Source organism: Bos grunniens, chromosome 5, assembly GCF_055505025.1.
Source record: "Bos grunniens cultivar Pamir isolate PY7600 chromosome 5, Bosgru_T2T1.0, whole genome shotgun sequence".
NCBI classification, from domain to species: Eukaryota; Metazoa; Chordata; class Mammalia; order Artiodactyla; family Bovidae; genus Bos; species Bos grunniens.
In genome coordinates, this window is record NC_141169.1 from 76,666,253 (window position 1) to 76,693,712 (window position 27,460).

General features: G+C 51.7%; 1 protein-coding gene across 2 annotated transcripts; it reads right to left on the bottom strand.

The window, feature by feature from the left end:
- Positions 1 to 9,593: 9,593 nt before the first annotated feature.
- On the bottom strand, positions 9,594 to 18,609 carry SSTR3 (somatostatin receptor 3). 2 transcript variants are annotated; one of them, XM_086404028.1, is made up of 2 exons: positions 17,932 to 18,609; positions 9,594 to 13,333 (listed from the first exon to the last, which is right to left on the bottom strand). In XM_086404028.1, exon 2 carries the CDS (start codon positions 13,295 to 13,297, stop codon positions 12,029 to 12,031), a length of 1,269 nt encoding a protein of 422 aa, XP_086260154.1. In that variant the 5' UTR covers positions 13,298 to 13,333; positions 17,932 to 18,609; the 3' UTR covers positions 9,594 to 12,028. The 2 variants fall into 2 exon arrangements, with proteins under 2 accessions (XP_086260154.1, XP_086260153.1); XM_086404027.1 differs by lacking the exon at positions 17,932 to 18,609 and having other exon boundaries at positions 9,594 to 13,372.
- Between the last annotated feature and the right edge of the window lie 8,851 nt (positions 18,610 to 27,460).

Below are 27,460 nucleotides of genomic sequence, written 5' to 3' on the forward strand. Positions count from 1 at the left end.
GGGCTGGCCTGGGAGGGAGGGAGGGATGGAGGCAGAGAGGAGGGAGGGAGGGAGGGCGGAGGGAGCAGGCTGGCTTCCCACTGCCCCTCCTCCCTGCTCCCTCCCCTCCAGCCTCTAGGTTCTGCGGAGATGAAGGGAGCTGGTGGATTCCCGTTGCTTAACTCTTTGGTAGTCCTAGAGGGTCTTGTTTAATTTAGAGACCCTATACATTTCCAGCAGGAAGGGGTCTGAGGTTCCTGATGTGCAGGCTGGGAAATCAAGCCCCGGAAAGGGTAAGGGCAGGAGCCCCTAAGTTGCTCAGAAAGGGGAAGGCTCCAGCCTAAGCTGAAGGGCTCCTTAGTCCGGAGTCACCAAGGCAGGAGGCATACAGAGGACATGGGCACCAGCCCAGCTGCCGCAGGTTCAAATCCTGGCTCGGGCACCCATTGGCCAGTCCTTTCCCCTCTCAGGCCCTGGTTTTCTGTAGAACTCCAGTCCCCAGCCTCATCCTCCATGCCAGTCACAAGGGGAAGCTTAGTAAGTGTATGTTGAGTGATGGTCACATCTCCTTGGGGATCAGCTAACGGTGGCAACCAGGTCAGTAGCTCCACCTCCAATGGATACCAAAGTCCTACTCTGCCTGGAAATTTTGTCATGTTATCCATCTTCCTGGTCTTCTAGAGCCATGGAAATAACTCTCAAGCTCGCAGGAGGGCAGCCTGTACAGAAGACCCCAGGGCCCCAGGAAGGGTCTTGCCTCTGCTTCCTTCCGGTTAGGCTGCAGGAGGCTTTGCAAAGGCTGCAGTCCTGGCTCGCTGGGCCAGAGACCCCTGTACAAAGACTTTTTCACAGGTCTCTCGCCATCTAGCCCCCTCTACATTTGTTGAGTACTTACTGCCTGTGCCAGACTTCATCTTTAGAGGGGCTTTTGTCACCCAAAGGGTATTAACATCCACTATTTCTACTCTTCTTACCCCAGCCTTGGGAAAAGGAGCTAGTGGTGGAGCTGATGTGACTCACCCAGGGTCACACAGTTGGTGAAGAGGAACCACAACCCTACAGAATGGAAGGAGCTCCCACGATGACCCAACTGGGTACGGTTGTGTGCAAAGGCTGCAGTTCAGGGTCTGTCCCCTGGGCAGAGAGAGGTGGTGACATTGTGCCTCTCAGGTGGCACAAGACTGCAGTGACCTAAGGGGGGTTTATTGAAGTCTGGGGCTTTGGGCGTTAACCCTCAGGCCCCACTCACAGCTGGGCAAAGTGTGAAGGAGGGAACAATCCTGGCTGTGTGTTGTTGACCATCTCTTGTCTCTGAGCTTCTGTTTTTGTATTACTTCGGGGGGATAATCACACAGCAGAATATCCAGGCCTGGAAGGACCCTTAGGGGTGATATAATCCAATCCTTTATTCTGTCCGGCAGGGACGGCAAGTCTTTGGCTCAAGGTCACACATCAGACTGGAGTCTAAGTTGGGATGAGAGCCCGACTCTCCCAACTTCTAGTGTTGTGCTGCTTCCCTCTCACAAGCCCACCTGGAGTGCCCCCCACCCAGGCCTATTTAGGGGTCCAAAGCAGCCCAAAGGAACGCAGATAGAAGCACTGTGGACCCTGGGAAAGCTATCAGGTCCACACTGGCAGTGCCCTCCATGTGGCCCTGTCCCAGGCAGCATTCCCAGGGCACTGAGCCAGGGCTGCAGAGGGAGGGAAGTAAGGGGAGCCGCCCTCTCCTCCCTCCCCTGCTGCTGCCACCAGAGGGAAAAGGGCTGAATCAGCAGCACTGGAGGCGGACACGGCTCCTGGCTGTCTCTCAGAGATCTGGCTTAGAAAGCCTAGCATCTGAGGACAAAGGGATGTGGGGTGCGGAGAGGCAGGGTGGGGACACAGGATTGCTTTGGTCCAGGGCCCATTGTGTGCTCTTGCCACGCTCAACAGGTCCTCTGCAGAGAAGGAGCCTCAACTCAAAGGTTTGGAAAATAACATAATTGTTCAGTTGCTAAGTTGTGTCCGACTCTCTGCGACCCCATGGACGGCAACGTGCCAGGCTTCCCTGTTCTTCACTGTCTCCCGGAGTTTGCTCAAACAAACTCATGTCCATCAAGTCAGTGATGCTATCTAACCATCTCATCCTCTGCCACCCTCTTTTGCCTCCAATCTTCCCAACATCAAGGTCTTCTCCAAAGAGTCAGAAAATAATATTTTTTAAGGGAAGTGTTACATTAGTTATTAAAAGTGGTACAGAATTCCAAGTGATGTTAAAGCAATCCTTTGTAGAAAAGAATTGGAAACACCCATATTACACATTTGATCCATAGCTCAGCTGGTAAAGAATCCGCCTGAAATGCAGGAGACCACAGTTTGATTCCTGGGTCAGGAAGATCCCCTAGAGAAGGGCATGGCAACGCACTCCAGTATTCTTGCCTGGAGAATTCCATGGACAGAGAAGCCTGGTGGGCTACAGTCCATGACGTCGCAAAGTGTTGGACACAACTGAAGGACTAATCACACATTTGAGCCAGTTATATTTTACACACTTTCTCTGGAATGCCATAGGAAGGTGCTAATGTCATTTTGATGACTTAACTTTGATATATAAATTTAATAAACTAGGTATATATAGGGGGAAAAAAAAAAGAAGGAGCCTCATCTCACTTAACAGGTGAGGAGGCTGAGGTCTGGACAAGAAAACCATTCTCACCAGGTTCTAGGTCCAGGTTCTTTGACTCCCAGCTGTGGTCAATGTCCCAGAAAAGGGCCCCTTGTCCCAGCCCCCAGCTCCCAGGCAGCTGGCTGTGATGAGGGGTGGGGCAGACAAGAGGGTTGGACTCTGGAATATTATACACAACTTTAATAATATTCTTCCTTCCACTCTCTTCCATCAACCGGAAAATTTCCCATTTGTGCATGAGCCCTTAGTCTCCCAGCCACTCTGCCGCTCTCCACAGCAGCCCAGGTAGCTTGGAGACAGAGTCACAGCCCTGAGTCAGACAAGACTGGGTCTGCATCTCAGCTCCACTTCCTTCCAGCTCTGTCGACCTTGGCCACGTCCCCCTACCTCTGAACCTTGGTGTTCCTGGGCCAGAGGGATGCGAGGAGACCAAGACCATCTGAGCAGCCTGGCAGGATATCCAATGGGATATACACTGGCCACCAACCAGTGCTTCTCCCGGTGAATATGGTGAGGACATTAGCCCATTCTCCTCAGGCACACATCTGAGACACAGACTCACTGACTCCCAGAACCAAGCTTCTAGACACACCCACCTTCCAGCCCAAAGTTTGGACGAAGATATAAAAATAGTGACACTTGGTGCTTGCAACAAGAACCCTTCATGCATTTTTTAAAAATAAAATGTGCCCGTCATAAAGTGAGACAGAACAGAAAACAGGATTCCTGGAGTCAGCTATGCAAGCGGTGTATGGCAACTCACCAATCTATTAATAACTGTTCTAGGGCAGTCGTCAAGAAACGAAACAAAGGAAACCGTGAGCGCCACCCACTGGGGAGTCATGGAGCCCGGCACCTACCCCACGCCACCGGGCCTTCTGATGTACCCCATTCGTCCGGTTCTTAGGGAGCTGGCGGGGTAGGGTGGGGCGGGGAGATGGAGGGCCCACTGAGATGCGCCGTTCTCTAACTTCTTTCAACAACGTGGGTAGGGGGTCCAATGGGACCATCGCTCTCCCAAGCTGCTAGCTCACTCGGCTTCTGGGATCTGCAGAGCCCCTCCTTCGACCAGTTGAGTAGTCGAGGATGAACTTCGCTCTCCGGACTCCATTTCTCCGTCCTGGGCTTTCTCAGCAACCCACGTCTGTCCTACAGGTGTTCATCTGACTTGGGCGAGTTTATCCCATTTTACAGAAAGGGAAACCGAATCCCCAAGAGGCCTACAGAAAGGAAGAGCCAGCCCCCTCCCAGCCCTCCTGGCCCCTGACAAGGACGGTGGTTACACAGCGGGAAACTGAGGCTCAGGGAAGCAGGTGCACTAACTGGCTCCTCCTCACGGCCGACTAGGGGCAGAGCCAGATGACGGGGCGGGCAAGGTACGGGGGTGGCCACTGCCATCTCCCACTCTTCTCGGCCAAATTAAGGGGCGCGACTCCCCCACCCCCAAGCCGGGGGAGCCCCAACATCCCCCCACCCCCACTTCGGGCTCAAACCCTGGGAAAAACTGCCGCCAGTTGCGGCCACTCTTGGCAACACCGAGGGCTCTGCTAGAACTGACCCCCGCCACAAAGAAACCCGCCGGCGTCTTCGCTCGGGCCACCGCGCCTGTAAGCTAAAAGCCCAACAGGAGATGAGCGAAGGCAGCCGCCGCGGCGCCGGGGAGGGGCCTTTGAGAGTTCAGCTCCGGTGGAGTTGAGCAGAACCGAGCAAAGCCGAACTTGGCCGAGCGGAGCCGAGTCCAGCCGAGTCAAGCGGGTCTGGCGGATCATAGCCGGGTCTGACCGCACGGTGCCGAGTCGAGCCGAGTTCGGCCGAGTGGAGCTGCTGGGGGGAGCCAAGGGGAGAGGGGAAGGTCACTCGGCGCCCCCTGCTGGACACAGAGCCCGGCGCTGGACTCAGTCGAAGCTAACGCGCCGCCGCCGCCTCCCAGCCCTGCGACAGTCGGGGGCTACTGAGCCCGTTTTATGGATGTGGAAGCTGAGGTTCCAAGAAGTTTGGAGCCTGGCCCAAAGGCACACAGAGCTAAGAAATGGTGGCTGTGAGGTTCGAAGCAGATTGTATGGCAGAGAGCTCACCTGTCCCTGCCACCCACTGCAGTGATCATTGTGTGTTTGCTTTGTTCTCGCAGTAATTGCTGCCATTTATCATGGTCATCCAGGAGGAGGGACCTGCCCTGTCTGATGATCCGGGGTAGACCCACCCTGGAGCACAGAGATAACCCCTGTTCTTACAGGTGGTGACACCAAGTAGGCTCTGGGCATGCTGACCAAGCACAGCAGGGCCAGCCGTTCCCATGTGCAAATATTGACACGTTTCCCGGTCATTAAAGCAGAGAGCAAGTCGGAGAGGCCCTGTCCGACTGCAGGCCTCATTTTCCCTTCCTGTTTACAAGATGACCAGAGGGTAGGAGCCCCTGGCTCTCTGCAGTCTGTGTCCCCGGGCTATATGAGCCAGGACCTGGGGTGTCTGGGACCCTGGAGGAGGCCAAGTGTGGCACCAAGCACTGTCTTTGAGCTTGTGAAAAAGTGAAGATTGGCCTTGCCCTCCACCCACATGTGTGTGCTCAAATACATCAGTGACGTTCACTCCTATGTGCAGACCACCTTAGCCTGCCAGACCGGCCTATGACAAGGCTGCAGGGCTGGCTGGAGGGTGGCTGGGCTGGGCTTCTAGAACACAACTGAGATCACAACAAATGAGTAGTGTCAAAGGAAGGTCAGGCTGCATCAGTGGAAGCAGCCACCCTCGCTGGCCAGGGGCTCCTAGAGTTTGTCTGGCTTGATGTCACCCATCCTTTCTTTGCTTCTCTCCTGGACATTTGCCATTCCAAGCAGAACCGAGCACACAGGTCAGAAGAGCCGCTTCATGCTGTAGCCTGTCTTTGCCCTTGTCTTGATGAACATGGTACTCAGTTCTTCGGCGTGCTGCTTGCCCTCTTCAGTGGTCATCTGCCTCTTGTTGGCCAGGTCCATCTTGTTGCTCACCAGCAGCATGATGACGTCACTGCCCCTGTCTGTCCTGACATCAGCAATCCAGAGGCCTGGGATGACCTTCATGCTGCTGAGTCTTGCTCAAGGACATTGCCTGTCACCACCAGTGGCTGCCAAGGAGCTGACACCATTGGCCTCCGAGTTCTTTCCACACCGAGCATCACTCCTGCCACACTCACCTTCATTTTCGTAGTTTCTAAAAACTAGGTGCTGGACTGGGGACTGGGAAAATGGTGTTCTTGGTCTGCCTCTGGTGCTGTGACCATGGGTGAATCATGTGACCATCCCAGGCCTCACTGTCTTCAGCTGTAAAATGGATATGAGAGCTGTTCAATAGTACTTTGAACATCTTTCACACTTCTTCCCAGAGCACAAACTCCAGTTCCCTCTTGACCCTTGGTTGGGCTATAACCCCTCCACCAAGATTTCCACCCCCACCCATGGATAGCTTATCACTTTTGTTAAAGCATTTCTCAGGTTTATTTAATTCATAGTACCTACAATGCTCTGTGAAGGTGAAGTGCTAGTTACTCAGTTGTGTCCAGTTCTTTGTGACCCCATTGACTGTAGCCCACCAGGCTCCTCTGTCCATGGGATTTTTCAGGCAAGAATACTGGAGTGGATAGCTATTCCCTTCTCTAGGGGATCTTCCCAACACAGGAATCAAACCTGGGTCTCCCATGTTGCAAGCAGATTCTTTACTGTCTGAGCCACCAGTGAAGCCCTGTACCATGGACTGTGCTACTCACATAATCTTCTTAACATAGATGTCTACCCTCATCTTCATCTCAGAGAGAAGCAAACTGAGGCACAGAAAGGTTAATCAAACAGCTAGTGAATGGGTGAGTGGGGATTCAAAACTAGACAGTTCCAGATTCCAGGGGCTTAAGAACCACCCCTTTATCTCTAATGTTCAATGTGACTTCCTTTGGCTCTGAAGACAGACCTTGTATTTCTCTACCTTCTGCTTTTTGCATTTGGCAGCTGTTCTATAAACACTTGTTGAATGGAGACATGAATGAATGATAATGTCCAAGGTCTTCCAGAGGCCCAGGAGAGGCAGGGATGCTGGCTTTGTTTTGCAGGTGGTAATTGTACTAGTTTGCTAGGACTGCTGGACTGAACTACCACAAACTGGTGATTTAAACAACCAAAATGTATTTTCTCATAGCTCTGGAGGCTGGAAGTCCAAGATCAAGGTGTCAGGCAAGGCTGCTTCCTTCTGAGGGTTGAGAGAATGGACATGTTCCAGACGTCTCTCCCAGTTTCTGGTGGTTTTCTGGCTGTCTTTGGCACTGACTCTTGGGTGCATCACCCAGCATTTTCCCCATGCTCGTGTCTGTGTCCAGATCTTCCCTTTTTTAAGAACACCAGTCAAACTGAAACAGAGATCCACCTTACTCCAGGGTGATGTCATCTGAGCTCCTTATGACTGGAAGGACCCTATTTCCAAATAAAATTACATCTGGAGGTACTGGAGGTTAGGGCCTTATATGAATTTGAGGGAGGAGGACACAATTCGATGCACAGTGGGAATTAACTTCCTAGGAGGTCCTGTCTGACACAGTGTCTGTCCCTGAACTGGGCCTTTCTCCCTTTCATTCACTGCCTTTCTCCGACCCCAGGGCCTTAGCACATACTGTCCCCCTGCCAGACACACTCAGGCTCACCTTCTGCTCTCAGTACCACCCCCAATACAGACCCCTTCCCCCAGTTGTGTTCCTCCAGAGCACACTGCACTAGCATTCCCACTGGACAGTGGTCCGTTTACCTGTGTGGCTGCCTGTGAGTGCCACAAGCATGGGAACCATGTCTATTTCCCTCCGCTGTACTCCCAGTCCAGCGTCAGGGCCTTGCACACAGGAAAACCTTTGTCAACTTAAGGAACTTTGCCCAAAGAGGTCAAGTGAATAGCCAAGGCCATGTGGTAGGTTTGTGGCAAAGTATGTTCCAGATCTCCTGACTTTGGGTCTCATGACGTTTAAGGGATGTGTTTGCCCTCTGGCCTTCCAGTAGACTCACCAAGTCTCATCAGGGCCTGCTGGCCACAGAGGAGCACCCTGATGTTTTGATGGGACTGTGGCCTTGTACAACTCCCCTCACCTTATACCTGGAGTTCTTGCTGACTTTAGAGTGCTTTCTTCCATGTCTGGAGTCCTTTGGAACCCAGGCTGTCACTTCCCTATGGGACAGTGGCCTCTGTCTCCCCCACTCCTTGGAGGTGAAAAGAGCTGTAGCCCTGGGCCCTTGGCTTCCTTGTCCCAGGCCCTACAGACTCATTTCTGCTGGTGCTGAGGCTGATGTATGAAGTCCTGGTCCAAGCCATGGGCTGTTGCCTGGCAACTGCCTCTGAGAGACAAGTTTAAGGTAAGGTCTTGGGTCTTGGATGTCTTGAGCAACTTGGACATCTGGAGAGAAGGAATCAGGCAGGGAGGACCATCACCACCCTTCTACCTGCTTGGGCTCACAGCTCCAGAGCCTCCCCTGAACCCATAGCCCCTGTGGTTCCCATAAGACACAGATTCTAACCCCAAACCCCCATATGACTCTTTCTACCCCCTCGATTCTTCCCGCATTTATTCAGGGTCACCACAGTGCACCAAAGAATTGATGCTTTTGTACTGTGATGCTGGAGAAGACTCTTGAGAGTCCCTTGGACTGCAAGGAGATCAAGCCAGTCAATCCTAAAGGAAATCAGTCCTGAATATTCATTGGAAGGACTGTTGCTGAAGCTCCAGTACTTTGGCCACCTGATGCCAAGAGCTGACTCACTGGAAAAGACCCTGATGCTGGGAAAGATAAAAGGCAGGAGGAGAAGGGGATGACAGAGGATGAGATGGTTGGATGGTATCACTGACTCAAAGGACATGAGTTTGAGCAACTCCAGGAGTTGGTGATAGACAGGGAAGCCTGGCATGCTGCAGTCCATGGGGTCGCAAAGAGTAGGACACAACTGAGTGACTGAACAACAACAACCACATTGTACCAACCAAAGGAAGCTAGAGTAACAGTGTGAAAATTTCCCCCTGGAACTGTGAAATGGAATTTCTCCCATTTACTCATTTATCCCAAATCATCTTATGAAGGGCCCACAGCATTGCTAGGCCCTGGGAACATGGATACATCAGGCTTGAACCCTGCCTGGAAGCACAAGGCTAGTGGGACACTCCCCCTCCCACACGCACATGTGTGTGCACAAGTAGTGAGTGACACATAAGAAGTCAGGGAAGCTGGAGGGCTATGGGCTTCAGAGAGGTGACCCTAGCCAAAGCCCCACTGCCCACACAACCTTGGCTACCAGCAGTCCCTCTGCTCCCAGCCCATGCACAACGGCCACACACAGCAGGCCCTGTGTTTCACCCCAATGCACCTTCACTCGTGGATATGGCTAAGATGCCTGAGCACCTACTATATACCCTTCCACTGTATTTACACACTCCTCCTCCATCCTGCTATTGTTGCTGCCTGTGTCATTTCTCCCTGCCATTGAGAGTCTGTCCCTGACCTAACTCCTACCCCACTGGTCAGGCCAAACTGTCCATCACAGTGTCCCACCTTCTTTGTAGCTGGAAAGATGGACTTATGACCCACATCTGACCAATCATGGCATTCTATCACCTTGTCTTTGGTGATCTACCCATATGGCCATCATGTGACCCAATTAGAACCAATCAGCTCTCTTCCACGAGGTCTGAAATTTGGACGCAGCAAAAGAGTAGGTTTACTGCTTTTGGATCAAGCTCTCTAAGGATATAGGCTGAGGTTTGTCAGGAGCATCTTCCACGACTCCTGGAGGACCAGGACTCTGGAAGGCAATACACAAGGAGGCCTGGGCATGCAGAGCTGAGAGACGGGAGAGAAGGAGTATCCTGATTGAAAGGCATGCATGGCCACACCCCCACTCAGGCACACCAATCTAAAACACAGTGCTAGTCAGAGCAGTTGGCCCAGGCTGGTCATCACGTGTCACCAACTTTATTGACAAGAGTTTGGGTCAGAATTTTCCTTAGGGCCTCTCAGGCACCCTTGTAGAAGTGGCTCACTTGCCCCAGGAATCAGGAAAGCAGGAGATGCTGGAATGCCAGGGATCTTCTTCCCTCAGACCCCAGACCCTCCTCAGGGGAGCCCTAGAATGAGGACTGGGCCTCCAGCCTCCAACCCCTGTACAAGCTCTAGTTTTGTACACTTCCTTCCCCTTGATGGGGCCTCACTCTTCCCCAAGCCCTGCCCCCCGATTCTTGGCTTCTGAACCTCAACTTCCCTTCCTTGTATCCTATAGTGTCCTTACCCGCAAGGACTGGAAGACAGAGAAGCCACTTCATGAGAAAGAAGGAGGCTGCCTCCACTCTATAATCTGTTACGCCCCAGCCTCACCCACTGCAGTGTACATGGCAGTTTACCCCAGATGACTCTTTTTCTTCCCAAATCCCAGGAGGCAGGCAAACTGGGACACCCACTGCCATTTTATGAAGGGGAAACTGAGGCCCAGAGAGGTCAAGGCTGGACAGGATCTGGAGGTGTCCCAGGTTGTGGTTCCCACATTTTCTCTGAGGACCCCCTACCTTCTGAAGGGTGGGGTTTGGGAGATTTAGCAAGAGGTGCCACCCTCCTCAGAATCTGTCTCGCTGTGGCTCTAACGGGTCATCTCGGGGAGGGAATCCAGGCCAGCCCAGGCCCAACCTTGGACAGGAGCCTCTCCCTATGGTCTCCCTCTAGCCTCCTCCAGTCTTTTCTTCCTTGAGCCTTTCCAACCTGGACCTGGGGAATGTGAAAGACCGGGAGGCCTGCTCCCCAGCCTGCCAGGGCTGCACCACTCCTCCCAACCTCTCCGGGGAGCCAGGCCCTGCTTCTCAGCTCTGCCCCCAGGCTCCCATCAAGGCCCAACACTTCAGCGTGCTGCAGGCCTCAGGGGTTGCTGGCCCCATACCTTTCAGGGCATTAACTTTTCCACCCTGATGGCATCCTTTCCTTGAGTATGATCAGGCCAGGCACTGACTGGCAACCCAATTTCATTGATGTTGCCTCTGAGGTTAGCCCAGGGGGGCCAAGGTTGGCTCCAAGGTCATGAGACAGATCTGACCTCCACTTCTTCTTCCTCCCCCCTCCCCCTTCTCTTCCTCCTTTTTCTTCCCCTCTCCCTCCTCCTCTTATTCCTCTTCCTTTCAGTTCTATTTAGACGTGCTGCCTTTCCGTGTCAGTCTGCCCAGGCCAGGTCCCTGCCTTAGTTAATGAGAGGGGAGAAGCAGGGAGAATTTCTCCTACGAGAAGGCTCCTGAGCCCTCAAAACCCCGAGACCCCTTCCAGCCATAGGACACAAAGCAAGATGCTTTGAAGGTTGGTAAGCTGCCCCCAACAGGGCCTGAGCTAGCCTTTGGGGGGCCTGTGCAATATGGGGTCCTTGTTTAAGAAAAGGAATACAACATTACAAAGACAAAATTAGACTCAGAGCCTCAGAAGGACCCAAGCAGTCAGGAACCCTGAAGCTGGACTTAATTAGCTTCCTGGAAAATCTGCATCTTCTCTTGTCCAGGAACACAGGAGTCCCGGCACTGACCATCTGGACCAAGAATGCCTGGAGGTTATCGGGTTGTTCAGCAGGTGAGACCTGAGGTCCAGAGAGGAGAAGGGCTGGCCCTCAGCCTTGCAGCAAGAGGAGCAGAGCTGATGTGGGGCCTGGGCAGTCTCACACCCCTTCTCCCTACCAGGGGAGACTTCCTCCCATTTGGGGCTGCAGTATTGACCCCTATGAATACTGGGCTCCACTCCCTCTTTTGTGAACCTGACTAAGCCCAGGAAATCCAAGGCCTTGGTTTATCCTTCTGAGGGCCAATATTCAGGATTCTCTGTCTCTGAAGGGGAGAGCCCATCTGTACCTCTCCCCTTGTTTGTGCTGTGCGTGCTAAGTCGCTTTAGTCATGTCTGACTCTTTGCGACCCTATGGAATGAAGCCCACCAGGCTTCTCTGTCCATGGGATTCTCCAGGCAAGAATAGTGGAGTGGCTTGCCATGCCCTCCTCCAGGAGAACTTCCTGACCCAGGGATCGAACCCTCATCTCCTGTGGCTCCTGCATTGCAGGCAGATTTTTTACCCCTGAGCCACCAGGGAAGTTCCACACCTCCCCTTATCCTCACCCTATTCAGGAAGATCCACCCAGCGGTGATGCCCCTCCAGACTTATCAGATAGAGCTCATCCAGGCCGCTGTCTCCCATCCCTGAGTCACACAAGGCCCAGAGAGGGGGAAGCCACCTATCTGAGGTCACACAGTAAGCCACACAGCAAGGGCCCAGGCCTCCAAATATTCCATCACGGGCCCTGCTACCTCGGGTGGCACACCCTAGGCGCACCCACAGTCTCTGCCCATTCCTCAGGCTACGCTGGCCCTCCACAGGCCCCTAGAGATAGCTGATGTGCAGCGTGTCGGATTTCTCCCCAGCCAAGGGTTCTTGGGGTAGGAACTGACGCTCCTTGCTGGTGGTGCTGCTGGGAGGCTGCTCCTGCCCACTGGGACCTGGCTGTATGATCTGGTTGACCCGGCCGTTCATCTCCCCCCAGTCCCCCTGCTTCCCTGCTCCCTCATGCCGGTCCTCCCCGTCTCCAGCCTCCTCTTCCTCCTCTGTCTTCTCTGGAGGCCCCACAGGAAGCTCCTGGTTTTGCACACGGCGGGAGGGCCTCAGCAGGACCCTTCGGAAGCCCTGCTTGAAGCGGTAGGAGAGGAAGCCATAAAGGATGGGGTTGGCACAGCTGTTGGCATAGGGCAGGGCCACCACCAGGAAATAGAGGCCGAAGAAGGCAGGCTCCTCGGGCAATGGGCACACCACATTGATGATGTTGAGCACGTAGAAGGGCATCCAGCAGAGGACGAAGAGCGCCACCACGGCCACCACCATGCGTGTGACCTTGCGCTCAGAATGCCGCCGCCGCTGGCACGAGGGGGCCCGCACCCGCCGCCCGGCGGAGCGCACCTTGACCACGATAAGCAGGTAGCAGAGGCAGATGACCAGCAGCGGCCCAAAGAAGCCCAGCGCGGCCGTGTAGATGATGAAGCCAGCCCGCCAGGCAGCCGCCGGCTCGGGCCACTGCATGTGGCAGGTGCTCATGCCACGGGGCACACCCGAGAAGACCACCACAGGCAGCACCACTACGGCCGACGCCACCCAGACAGCCGCACTGACTGTGCGGGCCACGGGTGCCGTGCGCCAGCGGGCTGAGCGGGTGGGGTGCACCACGGCCAAATAGCGGTCCACGCTCATGACCGTGAGGCAGAAGATGCTGGTGAACTGGTTGATGCCATCCACAGCCATGACCAGGCGGCACATGAGGGAGCCGAAGGGCCAGTAGGACAAAGCATTCTGGGCAGCCAGGAAGGGCAGCCCCAGCATGAAAAGCTCATCGGCCAGTGCCAGGTTGAGGATGTAGACGTTGGTGACCGATGGGGTGGCCGTCTGTCGCAGGACCACGTAGATGACCAGGGAGTTGCCCAGCAGGCCCACCACGCACACCACCAGGTAGACCAGTGGGATCAGAATGCCGCTGACAGCCAGCCCTGCCGCACTTGATGCTGCGGACACATTTCCGAGGACAGCATCTGGGGGCCAGGCTGAGGAGGTGTTCCCGGGTTCCGAGGTCACAGGCAGCAGTGAAAGGGAGCCAGGGGTGTTCATGGCCAAGAGAGGGTGGGTCAGCAGCCAGCTATTGGCCTGGAGGAGGGAGGACACAGCTTGGTCAGGGCAGGGCATGACTTTCTCTCCGTAGCTCCTCCCCCATCACACTGAACTTGGAGACTCCCTGCGCACCTGCCCAGAGTTGGACAAGTCATTCATTCATTCTGCACAGGCCAGCAAGGGAGGCTGGCAAGGTAGCTCCACTTCTCAGACAAGAAAACTGAATCTTAGAGAGGTAAAGAGAACACCCTATATGACATAATAGGGGTGCAGCAGGGGACTTGGGCTTGCTTGCTCCAGAGGGCAAGACCAGCAGTGGCCTGGTCCCTTCCCCTGTGCACAGGACGAGTGTTCCACAAATGTTTCAGTAAAGGGGCGAGTGGATCATTCAGTCAGCTGCTGACAACATAGGTCCTTTTCTCTATACCAGCCCTTTTCAAATGCTTTTGACACAGTGCCTTTTATATTGCAATTCAGTGATGTCACACTCTTCCATAACATAATATGTGCCCTTTCTACATATGATTGCCTCACTGGCAGAGACCCAAGTGGATCACCCACTGAGATAGACTCTGAGATAGACTGTGTCCTTCCCACCCCTAAATGATTTGTTAAAACCCTAACCTCCAGTGCGATGATGTTAGGAGGGAGAGCTGCAATGGGGGGTGATTAGGACACAGGGGTAGAGTCTTCGTGAATGGGATTAGTGCTCTTTTGAAGAAAGGTCCTAGATCCCTTCTGCCATGGGAGGAAACAGCTAGAAAACAGCCAGCTGGGAACCAGGAAGCAGGTCCCCACCATATACTGAATCTCCTGGCACCTTGATTTTGGGTTTCCCCACCTCCAGAATGGTGAGGAATGAATTTCCATTGTGTATAAACCATCCAGTCTATGGTATTCTGTTAGAGCAAGCCGGACAGACTAAGACATCCCCAATAGATCTCAGCTCACACACTTGAAAACATTGCTGCATGTCACCCATCCTTAACGCTGAGCCCAAGTCTCTAGATGAACTTCAGCAGATCCATAACCACCCCCCACCCCCTGCCAAACTCCGGTGAAAGGTAACAACGCCTCCTTGTATTTTCTGGGCAGAGCCCAGCGCATTCATCCGATTCCTCAGATTCTGAATGCAGTTAAGAACCATACACTCAGAGGTGTCCCCTTCCCTGGAAATCAAAGCCCCTGAGGATCCTCTCGGCCTGGCCCATCCCACTGTGCCCCCCACAAAGGCCCTGCCTAGGATGATGGACTGTGAACTTGGGGGGTGGGCAGCTGCTGTCCCTCCTGCTCCCACGGCTGACTGATGGTGGAGAAATTCATAACATGCTGGAGGTGAGGACAAGAATAGTCAGCTCCCCGCTGTACCAGTGGGGTGGGCTCCTCTGAGAAGAGGGCACTTCAAGGAGGCCTTCAAGTGTGAGTAAGAGCTTGCCCAGCGGCTCAGTGGGAACCAGCACCCCACCCACTCTGTGAGCACCTTCTTACTGCACTTCTCCTGTGTTATGAGGAGCCAGGCCTCCTCCCGGTGTCCCTGCTGGACTTGACTCTCCTTAAGCGTGGAGATGCTCATATTCAGCTCTGGTCCTTTCCCGTGTCCCTTCCACACAAGTTCTGTCTCAGTGTCTGAGGCACTGAGTGAATCAGAGGAACCCCGGGTGGACAAATCTCGACACAAAGGATGAACTGCTGACGGAGGGGATCCAGGCCCTGCTGGGGTAGGGCCCCTGGCCTAGGATGCCCTCGCCTCCTCAGCAGGACTCCCTGGCTCTCTGGAAACCCAGTTATAGGCCAGAACTGAAGGCCAGAGCCTCCTCTGGGACTGGACCTTCTCCCTTTTCCAAATGATGCCCCTTCCCCAAGTCGCTCGGCTGCTGGCTTCCCTGACTCCCTAGGGAAACCCCGAGGGAGAAAGAAAGCTCTCAGGGGAAACTTCCTCCAGTGTCCCCTTGCCTGCCCAGCCCTGGACCTGAAATGCCTTCAGCAGGACCTATGGTCCCCACTGCCCTGTCCTGACACAGCTTTTCAGATGTAAAGCTCCTTCAAAGGGGAAGCACCCCAACTCAGAGCAGACACCTCTGGGTGGGTGAGTATGTCTGATTGTCCTTGCACGATGACCTGGATTTTCCAAGGACTCTGAGAAGGCAGGGCAATGCCAAAAACGGGAAAGAACCCCTTCGCCCTGGCTCCTCCTTACGCTTCCCCAGGCCGACTGCATTCAGAGCATCCCCTCCTTGCTCCTCCAAGCCTCAGGAGAGCCCTCAATCTGCCATCACCCAGACTCTAGTTGACGGGCAGTCTGAAAGATGGGCTCATAGGATCTTAACAGTACTGCCAGTTCCTGGGGACTGATCCCTGACTGCCAGGCTCCAGGCTCAGCAGTGATGTGCAGCATCGTATAGGGTCTTATGAAGAAGGCACTAAGTTGTCCCCACAGTACACACAGGGACCAAATAAGGCCTTGCGCTCGGCTCACACAGTTGGGAAGGGGCAAAGCTGGGAGGATTCATTACACCAACTCCCGACCCATCCATTTCACAGGCCAGCAGACAGGCCAGGCCTAGAGAAGGCACTTGTTTTAGGATCATAACTGGTCAGGGAAACCAGATGGCATCCAGCTTTCCTACTAGCCTATTCAGAACTCTCCTTACTGCTCCTTAGGCTCTTGAACTATTAAGATCATGGATCTAAATCCCTAGACCCTTAGAGACTTAAAAATTGAATTTTAGAGTCGTAGAACTGACTTGTAGAGTCATAGATTTTTAGACTCTGTGTCTTTGAATTGAAGAAGTTCAGATTTCCAGAATGTTGGAATCAGCCCTTAGACCCAGAATTGTGAATCTGGGAACTTAAGAGTCCAGACCTCCTTGGCTGGGGAGCTCTACGTCACCAATCCATCCACCTCACCTCCTGTGTGCAGATCCTCTTTATAGCATCCCCGTCAGGTGGCCAATCACAGCCCAGGGCTGGAGGAGGGAGGCTCCTAACAGAGGAGCAGTGAGCCAGGCAAACCTAATTTCCAGGCTGCAGGGACAGATGCCCTGGGGGAAGCTTGAGGGTGAGCTCTGAGGATGGCATCTCCTGACCAGACACACACCTGTGTACCCACACACACACACATATGTGCTAACACACATGGCCTTGGCAGGAACACAGTGTACCAGCCAGGCCCTGCCTTCGTGCAGGAGAATTAAACAGCCCCTCCCAGAGCCCCTGGCCCCCCTGGAAGACTCCTTGCCTCCGCCTTTATCTGGGCGCATCTTCCCTGTCAAAGTTTAACAGGCCAGAGTGCCAGAAGCAAGGAAATTATAGCTTTCCTCGGGTGTAAGTCAGACCTGCAATTTAGATGCTGCCTTTTAAGGAGCTGGGGTACTGTGCATGATCTGGTTCATCCTTTGGAGAGGAGGGCCTTTTCCTCCCTGTCTGGTTTATCTTTGACACATGCTTGCCTGAGAACCGGGGGCAGACTCCTTGGAAGACTTTTCCAGAGGGAACAAGGGTCCAGAGAGGGTGAGTGGCTGCCCTGAGCCCCGCAGCAATTCAGAACAGCCCTCATGGATGCCAGATCATTCTCCGTTTGTCTATATCCCACCCTCTTCCCTTCTAGATTGCTGGCTTTTAGGCACAGGACCCTGAGTTATTTGTACTTGTAACCCTAGCACCCAGCACAGCACCCAGGGCAGCACCCAGGGCATCGCAGATGTCAATAGACCAAGAAGTTCAGCAAGTAGAACTCAAAGCCAGGTGGGAGGATGCTCCTGGGATAGGCCTCAAACATACATCATGAGATCCTCGCCAAGCCCAAGAGGGAGGGTTTTTAGAGAGGAGGAAGTTGAGGTTCAGAGAAGTTCGATAAGTTGTACAAGGTCACTCATCTGGTAAGTGGGAGGCCAGAAGTTGAGCCCAGCTCTGCCTATTACTAAACCGTCAGTGCCTCCTGGTTCTGCAGGCTTCCCTGAAGGCCTTGGGCTGAGAGATAACAAGGACTGAAACAGCCCTGGACAACACAGGCTGATGGTCCCTGGCTGACTCCTCATTCTACTTGCTCTCTGCTCCCCTGGGCCTGCCCCCCAGGAAGAGGCCCAGATGGTCTGTGCCCACTTCAGACCTGACCCTCAGGAGCACAGCCCACAAGTCCATAGTCCCTAGGTTGGGGACTTAGGGTCTGCCACAAAGGAATGATGCCAAATTGCTGTGTGACCTTGGACAACTCACTTCCCACCTCTGACCTCAATTTCCTCCTATTAAAATGAAGACGAATGTACCCACCTTCCAGGGTTGTTGTAAAGATTAAATGGGAGTGTGCTGAGCACAGTGCCAAGTCCAGAAGGGGAGCTCAGGAAAGCTGGCACTTAAGCTAAATGCCATGAGGCATCTGGTTTGTCCAGCTCCGACACTGCTGTTTTGTGATTCCAAGATTCTGGAGTCATGATATGAGATTCCGAGATTAAAGCACACCCCCCAGGCCCCAGGCCCCTTCTGTCCATCAAGAGGTCACAGGAAGTCCTCCTTCCTCCCTAGACCTTCCTACCCTCTCCCAGCCCCCAGCCCCAGCCTCCCAAGTTCATCCTGGGCAGAAGGTGGGCTCCAGCACCCCACCCTCTGGGACCCCATCCAGGCCCCAGCCTCCTTACCTGCCCATGGGACGAGGGCTTCCCTCCTTGCAGCCAGGCTGGTTATCATTCTGCTGTCCCCTCTCCCTGCCCAGTCCCCAGGAGTCCCTGAGCACCCCTGAGCTGGGGTCCCCACACAGTGCCCACTTCTAGACTGCTGGCGGGACCGGGCCCCCTCCTACGCCTGCAGCGGCCACAGCCACGTCTGCCCACAGAGCCGCTCCCATCTGGTCTCCGGCCCTGACTTCCCACCGCCTGGTGCGTCACCCCCCCAACTGCAGGACACGTCCTGGGTGGTGGGGGGAAGGGACACAGATGGGGGGTCTGCAGGCAGGAGGCTGGGGGTGGGGTGCAGGGAGAAACCTCCCTCCCAAGGAAAAGAAGAGAAATGAGGAACAGAGGACTATAAGAAACCAATAGAAAGAGAGGGGAAACGGGGGTCGGTCGGAGGTGGAAAGACAGGGAGAGACAGAGAGAGAAGACGGCGAGTGGGTGGAAAGCCAGAATGAGGGGGAGTGATGAGGAATGCGTGACAGGAGAAGAGAAAAGAGGAGAAAAGAGCAGAGAAGGGGCCAGAGGGAGGGATGCAGAGAGAGATGCAGGGAGAGAGCACAGGGAAGGAAGGAAGGGAAGGAGGGGGTGGCAGGGAGAGTGACAGAGAAGGATTGTGCCACAGATGGTGACATGGAGAGCCAGGCAAGGAGCGGGCAGGAGTAGGGGTGCGGGAGGGGCCGGGAGGAGGGGCCGGGAGGAGGGGCCAGAGCGCAGGTGCGGGTGAGGGAGGAGGGGCAGTAGGTTAGGGGAGGAGGCTGGAAGTGGGGTACAGATCTTGTTACCGGGGAGATTTCAGCCACCCACGCTGGCCTTGGCTCTCGCAAGGGGTTGGAAAAGAGAGTGTGGTACTCAGGGGAGCTGGGGGCCAAGAGCCAGTGGCGGGACGCCTCCGAGGCTACGGTGCACACATCCCCAGTGCGACAGCTGGGTTCCAAGGTCAGTGCTGCAAGGAGGGCTGGGAGCATCGGGTGAGCACTGGGTGGGGAGTCCACAGTGCTATGGTCTGGCTCCCCCAGCCACAACGGGAGGCTGGGTGGGGGCTATCAGCCTTGAGACTGGTTGAGTCTGGGGAGCCCCCAGGCAGGGTGAGGAATAGAAAGGTAGGGTAAAGAATAACTACTTCAGGCTTTGGGGGCCAAGAGACAACATGAAAGCTGTTATACAGGAGAACACAAATTCCCACTCTTTGTCAATTGACAAAATTTCAAATATAATAATAGGAATCAAGGACTTTTTTATTTTGTTTTTGGTGATACAGATCTACTACTGAGAAGAGTAGAATTCTTTTTCCCCCCTTTTTTTTTGGAGAAGGGTAATATTTTGCTTCACTGGAGTTCAAAGTTAGCATTTCCTTTCCTCAAATCAGTTGCAAATGGTCTTCTGTAAAATCCATCCTTAGCTGGCAGGCTGTAAAAAAAAAAAAAAAAAAAAAGGCACACAGTGAGCCAGACTTGGCCCCTGGACCATATTTGCCAACCCTTAAGATCTCTGTCTGGAGCTTGAGCACAGGCCTGATTGCCCCTGGATGCCATGCCCTAGCTCATGCCAACCAACCATGTGACCATAGGTAAGTTGTCCCCTCTCTGGGCCATGAGGAGTTTCCTCATCCAGACCATGGGGAGATTGTTGTTCACTTGCTACATCCTGTCTGACTCTTTGTGACCCCATGAACTGCAGCATGCCAGGCTTCCCTGTCCTTCACCATTTCCTGGAGTTTGCTCAAACTCATGTCCATTGAATCGATGATGCCAACTCGTCCTTTGTTGCCCCCTTCTCCTCCTGCCCTCAATCTTTCCCAGCATCAGGGTCTTTTCCAGTGAGTTGGGTCTTCACATCAGGTAGCAAAAGTATTGGAGCTTCAGCTTCAGCATCAGTGCTTCCAATGAATATCGAGGGTTGCTTTCCTTTAGGACTGACTGGTTTGATCTCTTGTCCAAGGGACTCTCAAGAGTCTTCTCCAGCAACACAGTTTGAAAGCATCAGTTCTTTGGCACTCACCCTTCTTTATGTACGGTCCCGCATTCACAACCGTACATGACTACTGGAAAAACTATAGGTTTGACTGACATTTGTCAGCAAAGTGATATCTCTGCTTTTTAATATGCTGTCCAGGTTTGTCACAGCTTTTCTTCCAAGGAACAAGTGCCTTTTAATTTCATGGCTGCAGTCACCATTCACAGTGATTTTGGAACCCAAGAAAATAAAATCTGTCACTGCTTCCACTTTTTCCCCTTCTATTTGCCGCGAAATGATGGGACCGGATGCCGTGACCTTCATTTTTTGAATGTTGAGTTTTAAACCAGCTTTTTCACTCTCCTCTTTCACCTTCATCAAGAGGCTCTTTAGTTCCTCTTCTCTTTCTGCCATTAAAATAGTATCATCTACATATGTGAGGTTGCTGGTATTTCTCCCAGCAATCTTGATTCCAGATTCTGGGCAGATGGGACTCAGTCACTCCTAAGTTCCTCTTTCAACAAGAGCATCATAAGTGCATCAGTATCAGGTAGTAACAACAGCATTTTGGGCTTCCCTGGTGGCTCAGCTGGTAAAGAATCTGCCTGCAATGCAGGAGACCTGGGTTTGATCCCTGGTTTGGGAAGACCCCCTGGAGAAGGGAACAGCAACCTATTCCAGCATTCTGGCCTGGAGAATTCCATGGACTGTACAGTCCATGGGGTCGCAAAGAGTAGGACACAACTGAGTGACTGTCACTTTCATTTCTTTTATGAAGCCTGCATCCCCAACTGGCCGTATCACCGAGCCTCGTGGCTACCACACCGCCAGTGGTGAGCAGTGTTAGCATATTCAATTTCCAGATGGAGAAGCCAGGGTCAGAGAGGGCAAGCAGTTTGCTCAGATCGCACAGCTAGTGAGTGGAGAGGCAGAGTGACTTCGTGCCAAAGACATCTTCTTAAGCACCTTGCCCACTTGGGTGACCTGACCCCTTCTCAGAAGGCAAGGGGAGGTAAGAGCCAGAAAGGGAGGGAAGAAGGGAAGGAATCTTTATTGAGCACCTACTATGCACCAAGCCCCTTTCCACACTGGGCCATTCCTCAGGACCAGGGCTGGACTGACTCTGTGGCTAGGTCCCCAGTGCTTGTGTGTCATAGACCCTCAGAGAGCCAGCAAGACAATGCCTTCAGAGGTGGTAGTCAGCACACAGTAGGACTATGGGGGACACAGCGCTTCTGCCTAGAGCCCATTCCCCAACAAGGCCCTCCCTCCAGGCATCAGTGATCTTTGTGCACAAGTTCAAAAGGGGCAGGTAGGCTCTGAGACTCCTAGGAATGAGGGGTGACGTCAGAGACACTGTCCTTCTCTCACCCAAGGCCCTCCAGCAGCTTCTCAGAAGCTCACAATAAAGCCTAGCCCCTGCAGCCCAGCAGGCTTTACACCCTCCTGGCCTGCTGCCTGCCCGAGTCTCCTCTGCTGATTTCCTTCACCTACATGTGGGTTAGGCACACCTAGCCTCTTTCAGTCACTCTTCTGTTCTATCCTCCATCATTCATTAGATGGGTCATCTCAGAAAGCCTTCCGCTGGTGAGAGAGATGGGGCAGGAAGGGCTGTGCTCTGTGTTGAGGTGAGGACCTGCTTGCGTGTTTGAGGGACCAGGAGGAGACCAGCATAGCTGGAGAAGAGGGAAGCAGGGAGGCCGCCGAGGCCAGAACACAGAGGGCTTTGTTATCTCAGGCCGAACGTGTTGGGAGTCTTGCAGGACATGAGCAGAGGAGTCTTGTGATCTGGTATATGGTTTTCAAAGGCTTGCCAGAACCGGTGAGAAAGTATTAGTCATCCTCAGGGCTTTTGCACAGGCTGCGCCCCTTGTTTGGATGCTCTCCGTGTCTTCGGTGCTGGGTTGTGAGCTCCAGAAGAGCAGACTCTGTGTGTGTCCCCGTGGTGTCCCCAGACCTGGCACCAGTCTGGCACTGCACGTTCAATGAGGAGAGAATGGATGGATGGATGAATGGATGGATGAATGGGTAGCTGCAGTGAAAGGCAGAAGGAGAGACCGATCTGCTGAACATCAGCTGGAGGTTGAAGAAGTGGTGAGGGATCCCAGGCACCAGGTCAAGGGAAGTGTGACCTGAGTCAGACATTGATTCCACTCAGGGAGTATTCCCTCAACAGGAGTGGCCCTGGAACCCCTCATCAGCCCCTCCTCCTGGGGATGGCAAGGCAGAAGGAAGTGCAACTCCACACCTATGAGCTCTGGGGAGCTGGGACACTGTGTCTGGGAGCTGTGGAGTGGCCCTGCCCTGCTTGGCACTGAGGTCCATGGTGCACCTCTAATCTGGGCCTGAACCTGGCACCTTGGTCTGTCACGTCTACCTGGTGTCCTGGAGGGGCTGTTGAGCCCATCTCCCCAAAACAGAACAATGTTATGTCTCCCCCATCAGACTCTGACCTCCTCAAACCTAGGGTCATGCCTCCAGCCTCAGCCTAGAGGGCTCCCCAAGACTGACTGTGTCTCTGCCATCAGACGGGTGGTTTTCCAAAAACTGGGGCCCAGACTCCTCCTATTCCTGAGAAGCAGGATAGATTCTCCTGCTCCTTCTCCTCCACAATGTGCAGGTTAGAGCTGGCTACTGGGCAGCTACTGATGCTGAGGTCTGTCCTCTCAACTAATAAGAAATTAGCCAAAACCCCTTCCCAGCCCAGGCCCTGGGGTTTCATTGTCACTGGAGTCCCTATTAAAGGGTGTCCTGGCTCAGAGGGTAAAGCATCTGTCTGCAATGCGGAAGACCCAGCTTCGATCCCTGGGTCGGGAAGATCCCCTGGAGAAGGAAATGGTAACCCACTCTGGTACTCTTGCCTGGACAATCCCAGGGACCAAGAAGCCTAGTAGGCTACAGTCCATGGGGTCACAAAGAGTTGGACACAACTGAGCAACTTCACTTTCACTTTCTTTTCTGGTTCATCAGCCCCTGCTGTGTCCTCCTGGGGTTGAATCTCAGCTTTGCCACTTATTGACTGTGTGACCTTAGATATGTGACTTAACTTCTCTGAACCACAGTCCATCATCTTAAACACCTACTGCACAAGATCACAGGGAACGAGAATTAGTTAACTCTTTTACCCAGCAACAGTTCCCAGGGACACTTCCTGCAGTCGAAAGAGATGGGTTAGCAGACTGGGCTGGTGAGTTTGAGTCCCTGATCTGCTTCAGTGAAGCAGCACAACTTTGAGAAACTTGTCTGCAAACCTTCTTCTTCAGTATCATGTGCCCCCACTTCCCACCCAGCCCCGAAGTTTCATGAAAAGGTCAAATGAAGGAAATGCCTATCAGCTTGTCTCTGCCCCTCCCAGCATCAAGCCTTATTGCTTTTACTTGAAACTCTCATCTTTCTACCTGTCCCCGCTCTCCATCCCTGAAAGCTCCCTTCTGGGCCAGATCACCATCACCTCTTATTGGTCCGCCTGCTTCTGCCCTCATCCCCTCCTCACCAAAGAGAAAGAGTCTGCTAAAAACAAGTCATGTCAGTTGCTTCCACCTTGAGACCACTCTAAGGCCACCTGCAACTGTAGAATGAAAGCCACGGTCCCCACCATGGCTGGGTACCCATTTAAGCTGCCTCTGCCTGTGTCACTTCCTACTCACCCTTCCTTTCTAAGAGACATGGCCTTCAGGGAAAACACATATGCCCCAGGCCCTTTGTACAAGCTGTTTCCAGGCTCTCTAACCATCCTTTAACAGGTTCAGGGTGTCAGATACTCAGGGAAGCCTTCTCTGAAGCTTTTTTATCCTCTGAACTTGCTCCTCTGTGCTTCCTTTTTATCTGTAATGCAATTATTTTTAATTTGCTTTTATCAAAGTACTGTTTGCAAGTATATGTTAAAAACCAATGGTGCTAAACAGATTTCTAACAGCAAAAAAAAAAAAAAAAAAAATAGGAGTTCTCCTTTGGCCTTGATCCATTCTCTATCCCAGAGGAAATTTCACCCCATTAGCTATTTCTCCTTGTATTTATCTCCATTTTTGTTAAATACACCATTTATTTTCCTATCACTTTAATCCCTAGTTTTACCCATCAATACTGACTTCATACTATGGTAAAAAGATTTTAGACTTCTTGCACACTCTAGTCTCTTTCCCCCATCCTCTCAACATAACATACTTCCTATTAAATGCATATTCAGTGTTTCTGTTATTAATTCAATATAAATATTATTCCCTGCTCAGCCAGGAATTAATAATTGTCTCATTTTTTCATTTGCTTCAGTTCAGTTCAGCTCAGCTGCTCAGTCATGTTTGACTCTTTGTGACCCCAGGGACTGCAGCATGACAGGCTTCCCTGTCCAACACCAACTCCTGGAGTTTACTCAAATTCATGTCCATTGAATTGGTGATGCCATTCAACCATCTCATCCTCTGTCGTCCCCTTCTCCTCCTGCCTTCAATCTTTCCCAGCATCAGTGTCTTTTCAAATGAATCAGTTCTTAGCATCAGGTGGTCAAAGTATTGGAGTTTCAGCTTCAACATCAGTCCTTCCAATGAATATTCAGGACTGATTTCCTTTAGGATGTACTGGTTGAATCTCCTTGCTGTCCAAGGGACTCTCAAGAGTCTTCTCCAACACCACATCAATTCTTCAGCACAGCTTTCTTTATAGTTCAACTCTCACATCCATACATGACTACTGGAAAAACCATAGCTTTGACTAGACAGACCTTTGTTGGCAAAATAATGTCTCTGCTTTTTAATATGCTGTCTAGGTTGGTCATAACTTTTCTTCCAAGGAGCAAGTGTCTTTTAATTTTATGGCTGCAGTCACCATCTGCAGTGATTTTGGAGCCCCAGAATATAAAGTCTGACACTATTTCCACTGTTTCTCCATCTATTTGCCATGAAGTGATGGGGCCAGATGCCATGATCTGAGTTTTCTGAATGTTGAGCTTTAAGCCAACTTTTTCACTCTCCGCTTTCACTTTCATCAAGAGACTCTTTAGTTCTTCTTCACTTTCTGCCATGAAGGTAGTATCATCTGCATAGATGAGGTTATTGATATTTCTCCTGGCAAACTTGTTTCCAACTTGTGCTTCATTCAGTCCAGAATTTCTCATGATGTACTTTGCATATAAGTTAAATAAGCAGGGTGACAATATATAGCCTTGAAGTACTCCTTTCCCAATTTGGGACCAGTCTGTTGTTCCATGGCTAGTTCTAACTGTTGCTTCTTAACCTGCATACAGATTTCTCAGGAGGCAGGTCAGGTGGTCTGGTATTCCCATCTCTTGAAGAATTTTCCACAGTTTGTGGTGATCCACACAGTCAAAGGCTTTGGGATAGTCAATAAAGCAGAACTAGATGTTTTTCTGGAACTCTCTTGCTTTTTCGATGATCCAGCAGATGTTGGCAATTTGATCTCTGGTTCCTTGGCCTTTTCTAAATCCAATTTGAGCATCTGGAAGTTCATAGTTGACGTACTGATGAAGCCTGGCTTGGAGAATTTTGAGCATTACTTTGCTGGTGTGTGAAACGACTGCAATTGTGTGGTAGTTTGACCATTCTTTGGCATTGTCTTTCTTTGAGATTGGAATGAAAACTGACCTTTTCCAGTCCTGTGGCCACTGCTGAGTTTTCCAAATTTGGTGGCACATTGAGTGCAGGACTTTCACAGCATCATCTTTTAGGATTTGAAATAGCTCAACTGGAATTCCATCACCTCCACTAGCTTTGTTTGTAGTGATGCTTCCTAAGGCCCACTTGACTTCACATTCCAGGATGTCTGGCTCTAGGTGAGTGATCACACCATCATGATTATCTGGGTTGTGAAGATCTTTTTTGTACAGTTCTTCTGTGTATTCTTGCCTCCTCTTCTTAATATCTTCTGCTTCTGTTAGGAATTTTAGGAATCAGCAAACTAAAATGGACTGGAATGGGTGAATTTAACTCAGATGCCCATTATATCTACTACTGTGGGCAAGAATCCCTTAGAAGAAATGGAGTAGCCATCATAGTCAACAAAAGAGTCCAAAATGCAGTACTTGGATACAATCTCAAAGCAACAGAATAATCTCTGTTTGTTTCCAAGGCAAACCATTCAATATCACAGTAATCCAAGTCTATGCCCCAACCAGTAATGCTGAAGAAGCTGAAGTTGAATGGTTCTGTGAAGATCTACAAGACCTTCTAGAACTAACACCCCAAAAAGATGTCCTTTTCATTATAGGGGACTGGAATGCAAAAGTAGGAAGTCAAGAAATACTCGGAGTAACAGACAAATTTGGCCTTGGAGTACAGAATGAAGCAAGGCAAAGGCTAACAGAGTTTTGCCAAGAGAACGCACTGGTCATACCAAATACCCTCTTCCAACAAAATAAGAGAAGACTCTACACATGGACATCACCAGATGGTCAATATCGAAATTAGATTGCACCCAATGATGGAGAAGCTCTATACAGTCAGCAAAAACAAGACCGGAGACGACTGTGGCTCAGATCATGAACTCCTTCTTGCCAAATTCAGACGTAAATTGAAGAAAGTAGAGAAAATCACTAGACCATTCAGGTATAACCTAAATCAAATCCCTTACGATTATACAGTGGAAGTGAGAAAGAGTCAAGGGGTTAGATCTGATAGACAGAGTACCTGAAGAACTATAGACTGGAATTTGTGACATTGTACAGGAGGCAGTGATCAAGACCATCCCCAAGAAAAAGAAATGCAAAAAGGCAAAGTGGTTGTCTGAGGAGGCCTTACAAATAGCTATGAAAGGAACAGAAGTGAAAGACAAAGGAGAAAAGGAAAGATATATCCATTTGAATGCAGAGTTCCAAAGAATAGCAAAGAGAGATAAGAAAGCCTTTATTTGCTTAGGGTTTTTTTAATCTTAGTTTTCTTGGACTAAGTTTTTCCATACACTCCTAAAGCTCCATAAAAACCACAACAAACTCCTGGAGTTTCCAGGAGTTAATCTCAGCGATAATTTTTTCTTCAGTTCAGTTCAGTCGCGCAGTCGTGTCCGACTCTTTGCGACCCCATGAATCGCAGCACGCCAGGCCTCCCTGTCCATCACCAATTCCCGGAGTTCACTCAGACTCACTCCTAAACTCCTCCTCTCTGATATCCCAGAATTCTTTCTCCACCATCATATCTGGGATTCCCTTCCTTTTTTTCTTGTATTGGATCCTGTTTCTTGAATCCGATGTCTTCCTCTTTAATGGTTTACTCCCTTATTTTGTCAGCATACATCCTCCAGTAACTTCCTAAGAAAGGATGCAGGCTTGAAAACCATTAATTCTCCTCTTGCCCTTGTTGATGGGCCCAGCTGGGCTTAGAATTCTAGGTTGAAAATCTAGACTGACTCTAGATTGGCAAAGGGCAGTTGTCCAGGTCTCTAGCTTCAAGCTGTTATTTTTATCTTCAATCCTTTGTGTATAACTTTAGGTAACTTTTTAAATATCATTCTGGAAGCTTCTAGAATGATATTTAGCTTTATCCCTAAAATTCTGAAATTTTATAATGCTAGGGTTGTGTCCACACCAACCCCGAGT